General features: G+C 41.5%; 1 protein-coding gene across 3 annotated transcripts in view; it reads left to right on the forward strand.

The window, feature by feature from the left end:
- Positions 1-13074, forward strand: part of ash1l (ASH1 like histone lysine methyltransferase) — a 42764-nt gene that overhangs the window by 15639 nt on the left and 14051 nt on the right. For 2 of the 3 annotated variants that reach the window (XM_006788005.3, XM_087834543.1), the window contains exons 10-26: positions 58-166; positions 891-1097; positions 1186-1332; positions 4136-4244; positions 4344-4493; positions 5040-5107; positions 5901-6067; positions 6233-6385; positions 6569-6623; positions 7033-7165; positions 8636-8908; positions 9323-9409; positions 9524-9614; positions 10112-10250; positions 10353-10525; positions 10716-10882; positions 11573-12020. In XM_006788005.3, coding sequence (XP_006788068.2) covers positions 58-166; positions 891-1097; positions 1186-1332; positions 4136-4244; positions 4344-4493; positions 5040-5107; positions 5901-6067; positions 6233-6385; positions 6569-6623; positions 7033-7165; positions 8636-8908; positions 9323-9409; positions 9524-9614; positions 10112-10250; positions 10353-10525; positions 10716-10882; positions 11573-12020 — 2676 coding nt within the window. Of the gene's footprint in view, positions 1-57; positions 167-890; positions 1098-1185; positions 1333-4135; positions 4245-4343; positions 4494-5039; positions 5108-5900; positions 6068-6232; positions 6386-6568; positions 6624-7032; positions 7166-8635; positions 8909-9322; positions 9410-9523; positions 9615-10111; positions 10251-10352; positions 10526-10715; positions 10883-11572; positions 13012-13074 lie in introns of all 3 variants that reach the window. The other variant, XR_436804.3, reaches the window with a different exon arrangement.

Below are 13074 nucleotides of genomic sequence, written 5' to 3' on the forward strand. Positions count from 1 at the left end.
TTTGTGTGTCAAACACTGTAAGAATGATATGGTAATACTCAGTTTTATGTTTTACAGATGTTTATGTGGATGTGAAGCCTCTCTCTGGTTATGAAACAACTACATGCAACTGTAGACTTCCCGAAGACTCAACTGAAAAAGGCTGCATGGATGAATGCCTGAATAGGTAAAGATACACCATCATAATTGGCTGTTTTCAACAAGTCTAATGTTACTTTTCAGTATTCAGATGAAGTCATGTGCTTGTTTAGAAAAGTTATTTTACATCGCTTTGTTTTAGGAATTAAGTGATTTTGAATAGAGGGCAAAACATGTTGTCAAGACAGAAGAAAAGTAGCCTGATATCAGACAGGAATGCCAGCCATTGCACTCCATCTCCATCTTCAGGCTGTCTTTCTCTCCAGTCAAACCTATCTCCATAGGAAGGGGATTTTTTTTTTATTGTTTGTAACCAGTATATCCTCTTCAATCTGACATCTTAAGTGTTGCAAACCTATTGAGTTTTTAGCATGCAGCAGAGCAGAGTAAAAACAGTAATGTGCTTCAGATGTTGTACAGAAACCATGCCTCAGGGGTGCTGAAAACAAGCAAGCACTGGCTGTTGAAAATATCCCTGTGGCACTGCAGCAGTTAACAGCGTTTTGTAACAGCTTGGCAAGGGTGTTAGTTTCGTCCATGGTTCTGGATAGGACATTTTACAGTTGAGAATGAGTGGACTGATTCAGAGGTCTGGAGTTTTGGGGATTTGGGGGGTCATGGTAATCAAGAAGCTTCTCGGATGACAGGTAATAACATCTTCAAGAAACTTACATAAGTCCAGTTGCTTTTCTTTCCAGGCTCCTATAATGGCAGCCTTATTTCATAATTTTTTTTAAAATTATTTTTCACAGGATGAGCTTTGCTGAGTGTTCTCCCAGCACCTGTCCATGTGGAGATCATTGTGACAACCAGCATATCCAGAGACACGAGTGGGTCCAGTGTCTGGAGCGTTTCCGCACTGAGGGCAAAGGGTGGGGCATCCGCACCAAGGAGTCTCTCCGCTCAGGACAGTTCATCATTGAGTATTTGGGTGAAGTTGTTAGCGAACAGGAGTTCAGGTGAGATGGACATCTTCATGAAACTAGTGTTAGATGATGTATATTTCTTTCTCTTATCTTCAACACATTCCTACCTTCCATGTTTTAGGAGTCGCATGATGGAACAGTACTTCTCCCACAGTGGCCACTACTGCCTGAACCTGGATAGTGGCATGGTGATTGATAGCTACAGAATGGGCAATGAGGCGCGTTTCATAAACCACAGCTGTGAACCCAACTGTGAGATGCAGAAGTGGTGAGTGTCACAGCAGCATTGAACTGTTTCTCTGCTAATGCCCTTGTGGTGCTTTTGGGTGCTTACCAAAGAACAGATTTGGCTAAGCCTTTTTGGCTCTGAGCACGAGCAGTTGCCACAAGTTGTTAGGGATGGGATAGAGGCCTGGTGTGAACCACATTTGGTATACAGATATAGAGTACTGCTTTTATACTCACTATGTGTCTATAGTCCAAATCGGTATAGGTTACCATGTGAGGCAGATATTGTCAGGTCGATTTAGTCACAGGGGATATCAGGGCACAGTGTTAAACAAGTGATGCTGCTCGATGTGACAGCAGTGTCACAGGAGCTCATTGCAAAGTTTTCTAGCTTGATACTTCAGTATTTCGGTGGCTTTCTTGAAAGTCGGGGCATGTTAAGCCTATTACCTAAATAGGCTGTCTGTGTGTTATTAAAATGGTCTTCTCTGCAACCGACTATAGCTATAACACACTAGGAATGGCCCAAAAGATGGTACTGTGGAATTTAGACAACTGGAGACAAGGCCAGCTACATAAAGTCCGGCCACATTCTTGACTTTTCACTCGTGGTATCATAGACCAGGGGTTATAGTAGGTAACAGTGCAGTATAATGATGTTGCAGCTCAAAATAATGTTTATTTATTGTGTGCCTCGCCTTGGTGCAGCTCCTCTGTCTGAGCTATTTAACTCTTCTCTCATTAAAGTCACTCTACCTTTAAGACCATTTGTTTGCTGCTACTGGCAAACAAAAAAGGTTGGAGCAGCAGGTTTGGAGAACAGGATATCCATCCTCACAAAAATACCAGTAACTAAGCATTTAATGCTGTCTGAAGCCTGTTATTACCTCCGCATAGTAACAGTATGTAATAAATAACGCAGAAATTGGGTAAAAGCCTATTATATTCATGCAGCTGTACAGTTAAACCAGTTGAACAGACCTTGATAAGTAGTCACAGTGAATGCTAGGCAGTATTTGTTGCCTTTCTTTTGGTATCGTACATAATAGCTCTAAAAGACACACGTGTTGCAGGTGCACCGCTCTGTAAATGAGAAGGCTCTACCTTGAAACCCAACCTTATTAATGTGGTTGTGGTAATCTGATGAGATCACCTCACTCCTTTTCTTCCAGTGTTCAGAGACCTTAATGGCTTAAAGCCCTTACACCTGCCAAAACAATTTTCTTTTTTTCCTGAGGGCTTGTTCTCACAGCATGTTTAAATCCACAGCTCATGGAGACCTGGCTGAGCAGGCCTCCCTTTGCCTCGCTTTTCTAAGTGAAACCTGCTTAGTTTATCTTTAGTTCTTTTAGTGAACGTGCCAACTCCGTTAGAGGATTTGATTGTTGAAAGCTAATGACATCATAGAGTTTACTATCACGTTGTACCCTCTGCCCTCCAACGTAGACCAGTTCACAATCTAGGACACAGGTCTGCAGGTGCCTGCGTGCACTCCTGAAATAAAAGACTCTACAAGGATGGAGGATTTTCAGCACAAAGCCTGACGAGTCATCCGTCTTGTCACAGAAGAGAGATTACATGCAGCCGGGCCTTAGATACAGCTGTAGTGGCTGAAGACAATGCGCTGAATCAGCTTTTTACCCCTATAGAAGGAATAAATTATCAAGCGGCTGGCAAGCAGAATGGTGTGTTTTATTCTTACAAGAATAGTGAAAAGCTTGAGCGCTGCTTCATTTGGAGAGGGGAAGAAAGGGATTACTTGTTGAACATTTGTCACACTGACTATTCCCTTTTTGTCCCAATTTTAAAACTGGGTTTCATGTAATTGACTGACATTACATTTTAACTTAAAATTAAAGCTTTGCTTCAGGGAGAAATTTGTGTTTGTACATCCTTGTGTAAAAGGGATATAATATGTTTTGGATGTAGTTAGTGATTTTTTTTATCCCTAGTCTAGAACTACACCCCTTGAAAAAGTGAATCTTTTCATGTGATCAAATCAAAATGTTCACTATTAACCTGAAAAATACACATTTGGGTATAATTATATAATGAACTGAAATCATATACCTGTTGCCTAACCTTTTGGGAAGTGTGGTTCAGTACTTAGTACCGTTTCCTCACAGCAACAAAAGTGTGGTTTGCTCTTGGACTTTATGATTTTCCCTCAGGTGTATGTGTTAAAGCACTTATGTTGCAAAGAATGGAGTGACCTATGAATATCATTAACTGTATATAAAAGATGGACTGTTTTGAATACCTCCATTCTGTTTCTTCTGAGCCAGAACAGACTAGAACTGGTGATGGTGGCGTGCTAAACTTTAAGCTGAAACTAGCAAGCTTGACTCATGACATTTGTAAAATTTTAAAATAATTTTAGCCAAAGAGCTACTGTACCTGATGACATTTCTTAATTTGAAGTGTGAATGCTGCTGGCACTTTGTTTCAATGTAAAAACTGCACCATGCTGTAAATTTAGCAATATAGTATGGGAGTCTATGGAGATTGGTTTGCTTTTGGATTCAGCCTCAAGAGTCCACGAGAGGAACTGTCCTGAGGCTGTACGCTGCTGGTCAGTGAAACCACAAAAACACTGCAAATAGAAGTTCATGTAGTATCCTTATAGTTGTTGTACAGGCCCTTTTGGGACAGTTGCTACTACAGTAAGCTCAGATTTTGAAATGAAATCACCGACCTGCTATTTTATAAAAGCTGTTCCAGAGCTTGTGGGCAGGTTAAAACTTACCATGCTTCTTTGCTTCCTTTCAAAGCGGAGAATATCTCCTTAAGTATTAAAAATCTCATAAAAGCTTCACTCATTGTAATATACTCATTTTTTGCAGGTCAGTGAACGGGGTGTACAGAATAGGTCTCTTTGCTCGCAGAGACATCAGCAGCGGCACTGAGCTCACCTACGACTACAACTTCCGTTCCTTCAATACAGAAGAGCAGGTGAAGCACTAGAAACAGCTTTGGAAGAACGCTTATTTTCAGACGTTCTGTTGCACCTGTGCATATTTCTCACATACTGTACTGCACTTTTCTCTGCAGCAAGCTTGCAAGTGTGGCTCAGAGGGCTGCCGGGGCATCATCGGAGGGAAGAGCCAGCGTATTAATGGGTTGCCTGGGAAATCAGGAGGGACTCGGCGGCTCGGTCGACTCAAGGAGAAGAGGAAGTCCAAACACCAGCTCAAGAAACGAGTGAGTGATGCATATAGATGGAAGTGGTGAGAGTTTGCGGTGGGATCAGGTCACTTGTAATTAAGACTGGATAATGGCTTTTTTTCCCTATTACACAGAAAAGGATTCCCTTGCAGCTTAATATCTTGTGTTAAAAAATTTTAATGAGGGAAAACTAACATTTTAACTGAATAGAAATCTAACTGTCCTGGTAGATTTCAGGTGCAGTATCTATGTAGGGCACAAATCCTTCTTTGTCTCAGAGGTGCTCTTAGTGGGCCACGGGATTTCTAAAAAAAGTAACTCGGAGTACCTTAAAGGGTATAGTTTTGCATTAGTGACCTAAAATGTTTTCTGAACTTGCATGAAATCAGGAGTAACCTGCAAGTTATAGTGGGTTCCTCATTAATCATAATGGCAGTTCTATCCCCAACCCTCATTTAATCCCTCTGTGGCTCCTAAAGACTGAAGAGCACCTTGAATGGTGTTGTCACCGATGTGTGTGAATGAGAAACTGTTTAAGATGAGAAGACAGGAATTGTTTAATGGGACTTTTGTTATCTTCAGGAGGAAGAGTCAAGTGACAGCAGCAAGTTTTACCCTCATCTGATGAAGCCCATGTCCAACAGAGAGAGGTAAAAACATAAACGGACACACAAGATAAGAAGAGGAAGCATAACTCTAGTGGGCCAACTGATAAATTGTGTTTGGGTTCCCATGCATCCTTAAAAGTATAAATCTGACCTGTAGGCTTGTGAGAGGTTTTATATTTTAAGGTGGTAATACTAGTATCAATCAAATATGTTTCTTTATCTGTGAGTGCAATGACCTTTTAAATTTCTGCATTTTTGCTGAAAAAATGGTAACAATGAGAATTTAAGCAATTGAGCCCACTGTAAAGCCATCAAGGACTCTTTTTTTTCCACTGCTTGTTGATGATCAGTCTGGACACAATAAACCATCCAGGAGACAAAATGTTTCTCCCACTGAAAATGCAACATCCAGATGAGCAGAATTAACTTTCTGGGATTTCCTTACCTGAATAATTGAGCATGCATCAAGTCAACCACCCACACAGTTTCCAAAGTGATTTCCTGTTTCAGTCACATGAATCAAGCAGGGATAAAATAGCAGAAACCTTTTTTTAGTTTTAAAAAGCCATCACCAGTGATACCATAATCACATCTCCTTTAAGACTTGTACACAGGAAGCTGCTTGAACCCCTCAATTCATAGGCACCTGGGAAGCCAGTGACACATTTTTATTAAATTTCTTTTTCCATTGCACATAATGCTTGCTTCTCCATCCTAATAGAGTGGTTTATTAATACACAAGACATATATATATGTCATTTAAAAGTAAAAACTTCTCAACTCATGAGGTGTGAGTTGATGGTAACACATTTAAACGGTCTCCTTTGATTTCCAGAAACTTTGTGTTGAAGCATCGAGTGTTTCTCTTGAGGAACTGGGAGAAGATGAGGGAGAAACAGGAGCTGCTGAAAAGAGAGGGCGAGAGAGAGAGGGATGCCAGCAGCCTGTCCATGTATACGCGCTGGGGAGGAGTCATCCGTGATGATGGCAACATCAAGTCAGGTACAAGCTTAAGAAATTCAGTTGCAAGTAATTTAAGCTATGTAAAGAATAGTGTACGGTAAAGGGGATACGGACATTTACTTTTGAAATGTAGACAAATTTCAGAGACTGTAAATAGGCAGAAGTTTTAGACGTTAATGCTAAATGGTCATATCTTGTGTCCAGACGTGTTCCTGACGCAGTTCTCAGCCCTGCAGACGTCACGGTCGGTACGCACACGAAGGCTAGCTGCAGCCGAGGAAAACACAGAAGTAACACGCACCGCTCGCCTTGCTCACATCTTCAAGGAGATTTGTGACATGATAACCAGCTACAAGGGTGAGTGAACCCGGTCACATTGATAGTCTCATTAGTATGACCTCTAGCCTGATCTGGGGTCTGATCAGGCTTCTTGAAGGAATCTTTCAGTGCCTCGGTGTTGCTGTCCACTGTTTACTGAATGATAAGAATCTGTGATTGAAAAATGATGACAGGAATGTTATTATTTTCTTTTAATCTCAGACTCCGCTGGTCAGACACTTGCTGCCCCGCTGGTGAACCTCCCATCTCGAAAGAGGTAAGAGTGTAAACTTGCATATCGACCAGCTGTTTCATGTTTACCAAACAGCGCCTACTTATGTTATCTGGTCTATCTGTGTACAGCACCCACGTAGTGTAACAGTTTTATCTCTCGCCACACACAATCGTGACAGCCTGTGTGTTGATGCTTGTCCAGTATTGATAGTAATCAGCTGGTGTCAAAACAATAGCAGCTTATTATTTTTCTTCAGCTACATGGTAAAAAAAAAGCTGTTATAATCTGGGATTTGTTGCCCTGTATGCTCATAGAAATTTGAGTTTTGGTTGAATCTGATTTAATAAGTTTTGAACTGAATGTTCTCTTTCCTTTTTTTGTCCTCCCACCCACCTCTGCTACTGACAAACCAAATTTGGAGCCTAATTCTTTTATCTTTGTGCACCATCAGGAACAGCCAGTACTATGAGAAGGTGTCTGACCCGCTGGACCTGAGCACCATTGAGAAGCAAATCCTCACGGGCCATTATAAGACGGTTGAAGCATTTGACACAGACATGCTTAAAGTATTTCGCAATGCTGAGGTAGGCAAAGGACCAGTTCACATGTTTGTAGTAGAAGAAATTAGGATTTTATTAACTAGTAAGGATCAGAAGCTGTTCAAGTAAAGCAGCTAAACTGAGGAACTCAGATCTCTGTGATGCATTCCTTAGTTTGCATTTTTAGAGCCATAAAAAAGAGGTAGATTAATCCAATGAGGATTTTAAAAAATGCGGGTAGAAATTGAGGTACACTCACTAGCCACTCAATGTAACCATGCCTAGATAACCTTCTGAATATTTTTATTTAGAAACTCAGTGAAATGTAAATACCAACACATTAGTTTGTCGTATCATCTCTGCTCTCTCTTAATTACTTGCTAGCTCTCTCAATGAGTACTTCCTTTATTGATCTTTTAACTTTAATTTTTATATTGCTAGACAATAAGATTCCGGATTCATCCATTATTAATATTATTGATATATATACTTCATTGTGTGAATGGAACACCTGCAGATCAGCTTGAAAATCACTGAAGATGTAGAGAGTAAGAGTCTATGAAGCAGCTGGAAATAAATTGTGTTCCTATTTCAACTGGTGAAAATTGACAAGTTTATGCTGCTAGTAGTCTAATAACATGTCCTGAGGGATACACTCATCCATGAAAATGATAGTTTTCTGAAATTTTTGGTTTGGTTGCAAACTACTTGCTTAATCAGTGTCATAGATCTGTTAGTCCGTTTGTTAGCAGTCATTAGAAACTCAAACATGCTGGTGGCACGAAGGCATTCAGCTGTTGGAGCATCCAGTCTTAATCTTTGAGTGACACGGCCATGCCGTGGACTCTTGTGTGTAATCCCAGACTCTTAGAGCTCAATTATCAAAGGGCCTCGTCAAATTGATACTTAACGCTGTTATTGTGCAGCTTCAACACTTTCTTCCTCCCACTCAGTCATTGCTTTTCTTTCTCCTGTCTCGCACACAAAAACCTCCCAAATGGAACATAACTTCGCGACTGCTGATCCTGTGTGCACATGTTGCAAGGCTGTTTGATTTACATCTGTATAGCTAAGCAGTTTAAACAAGTGCCACTTGAAAAGCTCTTAGGGAAGCTTACTCTTCCAGTCAGAGAAGTTTGAAGTGGACGTATAAATTAGAATCACCCTCTCGCCCCAAGGCCCTTTCTGGCGGACTGAAAAAGTGTGAGAGGAATGTGAATTACTGTTGAATGTGGGTGTAGCCTTGCCGGTGAAATTTTGGCAGCTGCAAAGACAGTTTTGAATGAATCTTTCTGTGTCGGTGACCTTTGTCCTGCAGGAAATTGCCCGTAGCCTTTCAAGGATGAACAACTCAAAGTCTTAACCGTGCGAGTGAATGATGAGCGTGTAATTCTGGGGTCAAATGGGCATTCCTCGGCTTTATATATCATCACTTTATGGTGTCTGTGAGGTCCTGTTGTCCTTTTGCTCTGCCAGTAACGGATTGATTCAGCAACTGTCTCGTTTTCCCACCAGAAATATTATGGGAAGAAGTCATCGATAGGCAGAGATGTCTGTCGGCTGCGGAAAGCCTACTACAGTGCTCGTAATGAAGCTGCAGTCCAGATTGATGAGATTGTGGGCGAGACCGCCAGCGAGGCAGACAGCTCAGACTCGCTGGACCGTGACCACGGTCATCACCACCACACAGGAGGGCCCGGGTCTCATGACAAGGATGACGATGTCATCCGTTGCATCTGTGGAATGTACAAGGATGAAGGCCTGATGATTCAATGTGAAAAGTGTATGGTAAGTAAAAAAAAATCAGAAACAGTCTTTACTTTGACCTCTCTTCTTTTATCTCACTTGCTGATGGTGTAGAACTATTTTAGCGTCTCTCTAAAGACTTCACCTATCCGAGAAGTACTTTGTCAAGGAGATTTTCCATGCAGAGGATGCAGGCAGTCTTTTGTGTGTGTTGTCTGTTATTTTTAGATACAGAAAATGAGGAGGATAACAAATACTGAAGGAGCTTAAGTTCAGAGGTTCAGAAACAGTCGAGGTGGTGAATCACTAACGCAGAGGCTTTTTTTTTTTTTTATTTGAGCATTTCATTCGAGCTGTAACTCAATGTTACTTACAGTAACTGATTTGAAAAGTCTTCTTTTTTCTTTTTTGTCTTTATGTGCATTTATGTGATTTAATTTTTTTTTTCCATCATAGGTGTGGCAGCACTTTGACTGTATGCGACTGGAAACTGAGGTGGAGCACTATCTGTGTGAACAGTGCGATCCCCGGCCTGTAGATAGGGTGCGTCTGTTGTTTCGAAACCACAGTGGATGATGAACTCCTAAAAGTCTGGGTTTTTTGTTGTTGTTGTTGTTTGGCTAGAAGTGTCTCAGATGCGTCTTATCCTCACTACAGGAAGTCCCCATGATACCCCAGCCCAGCTACGCCCAGGCTGGCTCTGTCTACTATATCTGTCTCCTTAGAGATGACCTGCTGCTACACCAAGGTATCTAAATCATAAAGCAATCATAAGCTCACACATGCCTGGAAAACTCCCCGTACTCACAGAGTAATGTATCATTTTGATGCAATGATTTGCATGCTGTGTTACTCGAGGGCAACCTGACGTGATTGATGTGGTTATACATGCAAAAGTGTGCACGTCTGACCACACCCAACCACATCTGCCTCAACGGTTAGGAGTGGTCAGAAGTGAAACAGCTTGAAACTTTGAATCAGAAACATTCATTTCAGCTTAAGGCTGAGTTGTTCTTTAAGGTTTGTTTTTGTCGATTATTTTATTGCAAATGTCATAATGTATTATTGCAACTTATCAATAGAAGATTGCTTAAAAAAAGTTTCTCTAACTTCTCTGCAAACTTTAGACATACAAGAGATCTGCAGCAGAGAGAGTCTGATATTCTAGGTGACTTAAGTGGTCAGATTCTTGTGAGACATATTATTGTAGATAAGTAACTGATCTCTGTGTTTGTTTGTGTGCAGGTGACTGTGTGTATCTGATGAGAGACAGCAGACGCTCACCTGAGGGTCAGCCTGTCAGACAGTCTTACCGTCTCTTGTCTCACATCAACCGAGACAAACTCGACATCTTCCGAATTGAGAAGCTGTGGAAGAACGAAAAGTAAGTTTATTACCTAAACAGGCAGGGAGAATAACTGTGTGTCTGTGTGTGTGTGTGTGTTTCATTATTGTTCTAATGAAACTGTCCACTCACACTCTAAAGGGGTGAGCGATTTGCCTTTGGCCACCACTACTTCCGTCCTCACGAGACACACCATTCTCCATCGCGGCGATTCTACCAGAACGAGTTATTCCGCATGCCGCTCTATGAGATCATCCCCCTGGAGGCGGTGGTGGGAACCTGCTGTGTTCTCGACCTTTATACTTACTGCAAAGGTAAAAATGCACAAATGAACCCAAATATGTTAGCTGAACTGCTAGAACCATGTTGGAATTTGGTTAATATTCCCATTAAGGTTTGATAAACATACGCTACAGGAAAATGCATAGGCATGTGCTCACTTGAATGTTTTATTCCTGCTCAAATACATCACGTCCCTGCTAATTCAGTGTATTTTTCTTAAAGGACGGCCAAAGGGTGTGAAAGAGCAGGATGTGTACATCTGTGATTACCGCTTGGACAAGTCGGCCCATCTGTTCTACAAGATCCATCGCAACCGTTTTCCGGTCTGCACCAAGCCATATGCCTTCAACCACTTCCCCAAGCGGCTTACGCCCAAAAGAGACTTCTCGGTGAGAGCGACAGGACTGCTGAGCCGGGATCGGTTACTGATTTACAAACACTAGAAAATGTGTTGAGAATTCATGTTTTAAAAAAGTCATGTTTTAGCTGGGGTCTTTTTTTTTTCTTTCTTTGTGTTTTAGCAACCAAAGCTTATAAAATTGGGTCACACAAGAAATTATTTAAAAAAAAACACATTCACACAGAGTTAATGTAGTGTTGTATGCACCAGACTAATAGTTTATATTTGTTGTAGTGTTAGCTTTTGTTATGATGACAGCTGTCAGATTTGTATGATTTTAGAACTTGATACAGTACAGAGACTTCAACACACAATCATATAGACATCCCAGTCTCATGCAACAGATGCACCGAAAGCCTCTTCCAGCCAAGTCTGCTTGTGTTGAAAAATGAGACCAAGTTAACAGAATCCAGAACTTGTATTTTCTTTTTTTTTCTTTCTTTAAAAAAAAAAAAATACAAAAAGGGATATCCTTGTCAGCACTTACCTTTTGGCCTCAAGGTTTTAATTACTTCTTATTTTGTACTCGTGGAGGGTAACTTGGATGTTAGTCAGGGTGGACTTTCCCTAAGTGTTTTTTTTTTTTTGTATTTTTATTTTTTTATCTCTACATTTTAAAACCCTATCTACTTGAAACGTACGTGCTTTATGTTAAATTTCATTTTTGGCTTCCTTGCAGCCTCATTATGTTCCTGACAACTATAAGAGGAACGGCGGCCGATCAGCCTGGAAAAGCGAACGACCCAAAGAAGCTGGAGGCTGTGAGGACGATGCCTCTTCCTGCGACCGGGGTGAAGATTTCCCACCTGAGGGAGAAGATGGAAGAGGAGTGGAAGACGACATGGACATGGCTTCAGAAGATTCCGCACTTCTTTCAGCCAAGCCTAGAAGACCAGAACGGGAAAGGGAGACAGGAGAAGAGGAGGACGAGGAGGATGGACAGGAAGCCGATGAGCGCAAGGGGCTGGAGGAACGTTCAGCCGAGAGGATTGGAGAGTTGCTTGAAGTTCCGTCATCCTCGACTTCATCGCCACTACACCACCCAGCTCTGGGCAGGAGGGAGGCCCAGCGGGAACGACTGAACAAGATCCTGCTGGATCTGCTGCACAGAACACCTAGCAAGAACGGTGAGGGACTGGGAACAAAGGAGGGGGGTAGGTCAACAGATAAATGAGGGTTAAAGTTTAAGGTCACTTTGCTGTGACACGTCATTTGAACGTGTTGGATCATTTTTTTAAAACTACTACTATTTCTGAAAGAATAAGCTTGAAGTTGGGGCAAGAATCTGTCCATAAGAAGCATAGGATGAAGAGGAGATCATATTTATGTTCTATTTTATGTCACCTAAAAATATCAAAATTTAGACCAACGCTTCAAGGAGAATTCCCATTTACCTCAACCCGGCAAATTTACCATTAATACGGCTGTAGTGGCTTGAAGGGTCATGCTCACTTTGCGATCATCACCTTTTTTTTTAAAAGTTTTTAATCTGAACAGCATTTATTTGGGCGACAAGCATGAACTGCCTACAGTTTACCACAAAAGATATATATATTTTTTATTTTTTACATCAATTAATTTTAATCATTTTTCAGTCTGACCGAATGTTGCCTGGAACGGGCATTGTACTAACCGCATTAGGAATCTTCATTCTGGGATACTTGCCGACTGACCAAATCACTGGCATACTCATCATCACACGTGTGTAGCTGACTTACACTGTGTTTATACTGTCTTCTGAGGAGAGTCGGCAGTTAAATGCAATGGCGGATTTACCCCATGGACCATTTTGAGGGCGAGAGGCTGTATCAGCTCGCTTGTCAGTATTGATTTTACCCAGAGTAAGCAGATGGATGAGGAGCTTAAACGTAAAGAAGGAAAGACAGTACTCTGAAGATGGTGGCAGAGGCAACCTACCTCGGGAAACTGGTGGTGTTCCTGTCCTCACTGCTCTGCTAATGCCGACTGCTGCAAAGAAGGGGGCCTTTGAATGTGTCGAGCTGTGGAATTACAATTCATGAATTGAAAGCTTTGAAAACATTGCCATCCCTGAGATGGTGTTTCATCAACAAAAGACCAAGATTGGCCGGACTGAACTCTCAGCTTCCCATTTGGCAAGTAAGTAAAATGTCATTTCATGCGCTGGATTATTACACGTTACCCACTACAATACATTTGATA

This window comes from Neolamprologus brichardi, chromosome 22 (assembly GCF_056152115.1).
Source record: "Neolamprologus brichardi isolate AB-2024 chromosome 22, ASM5615211v1, whole genome shotgun sequence".
In the NCBI taxonomy this organism is placed as follows: domain Eukaryota; kingdom Metazoa; phylum Chordata; class Actinopteri; order Cichliformes; family Cichlidae; genus Neolamprologus; species Neolamprologus brichardi.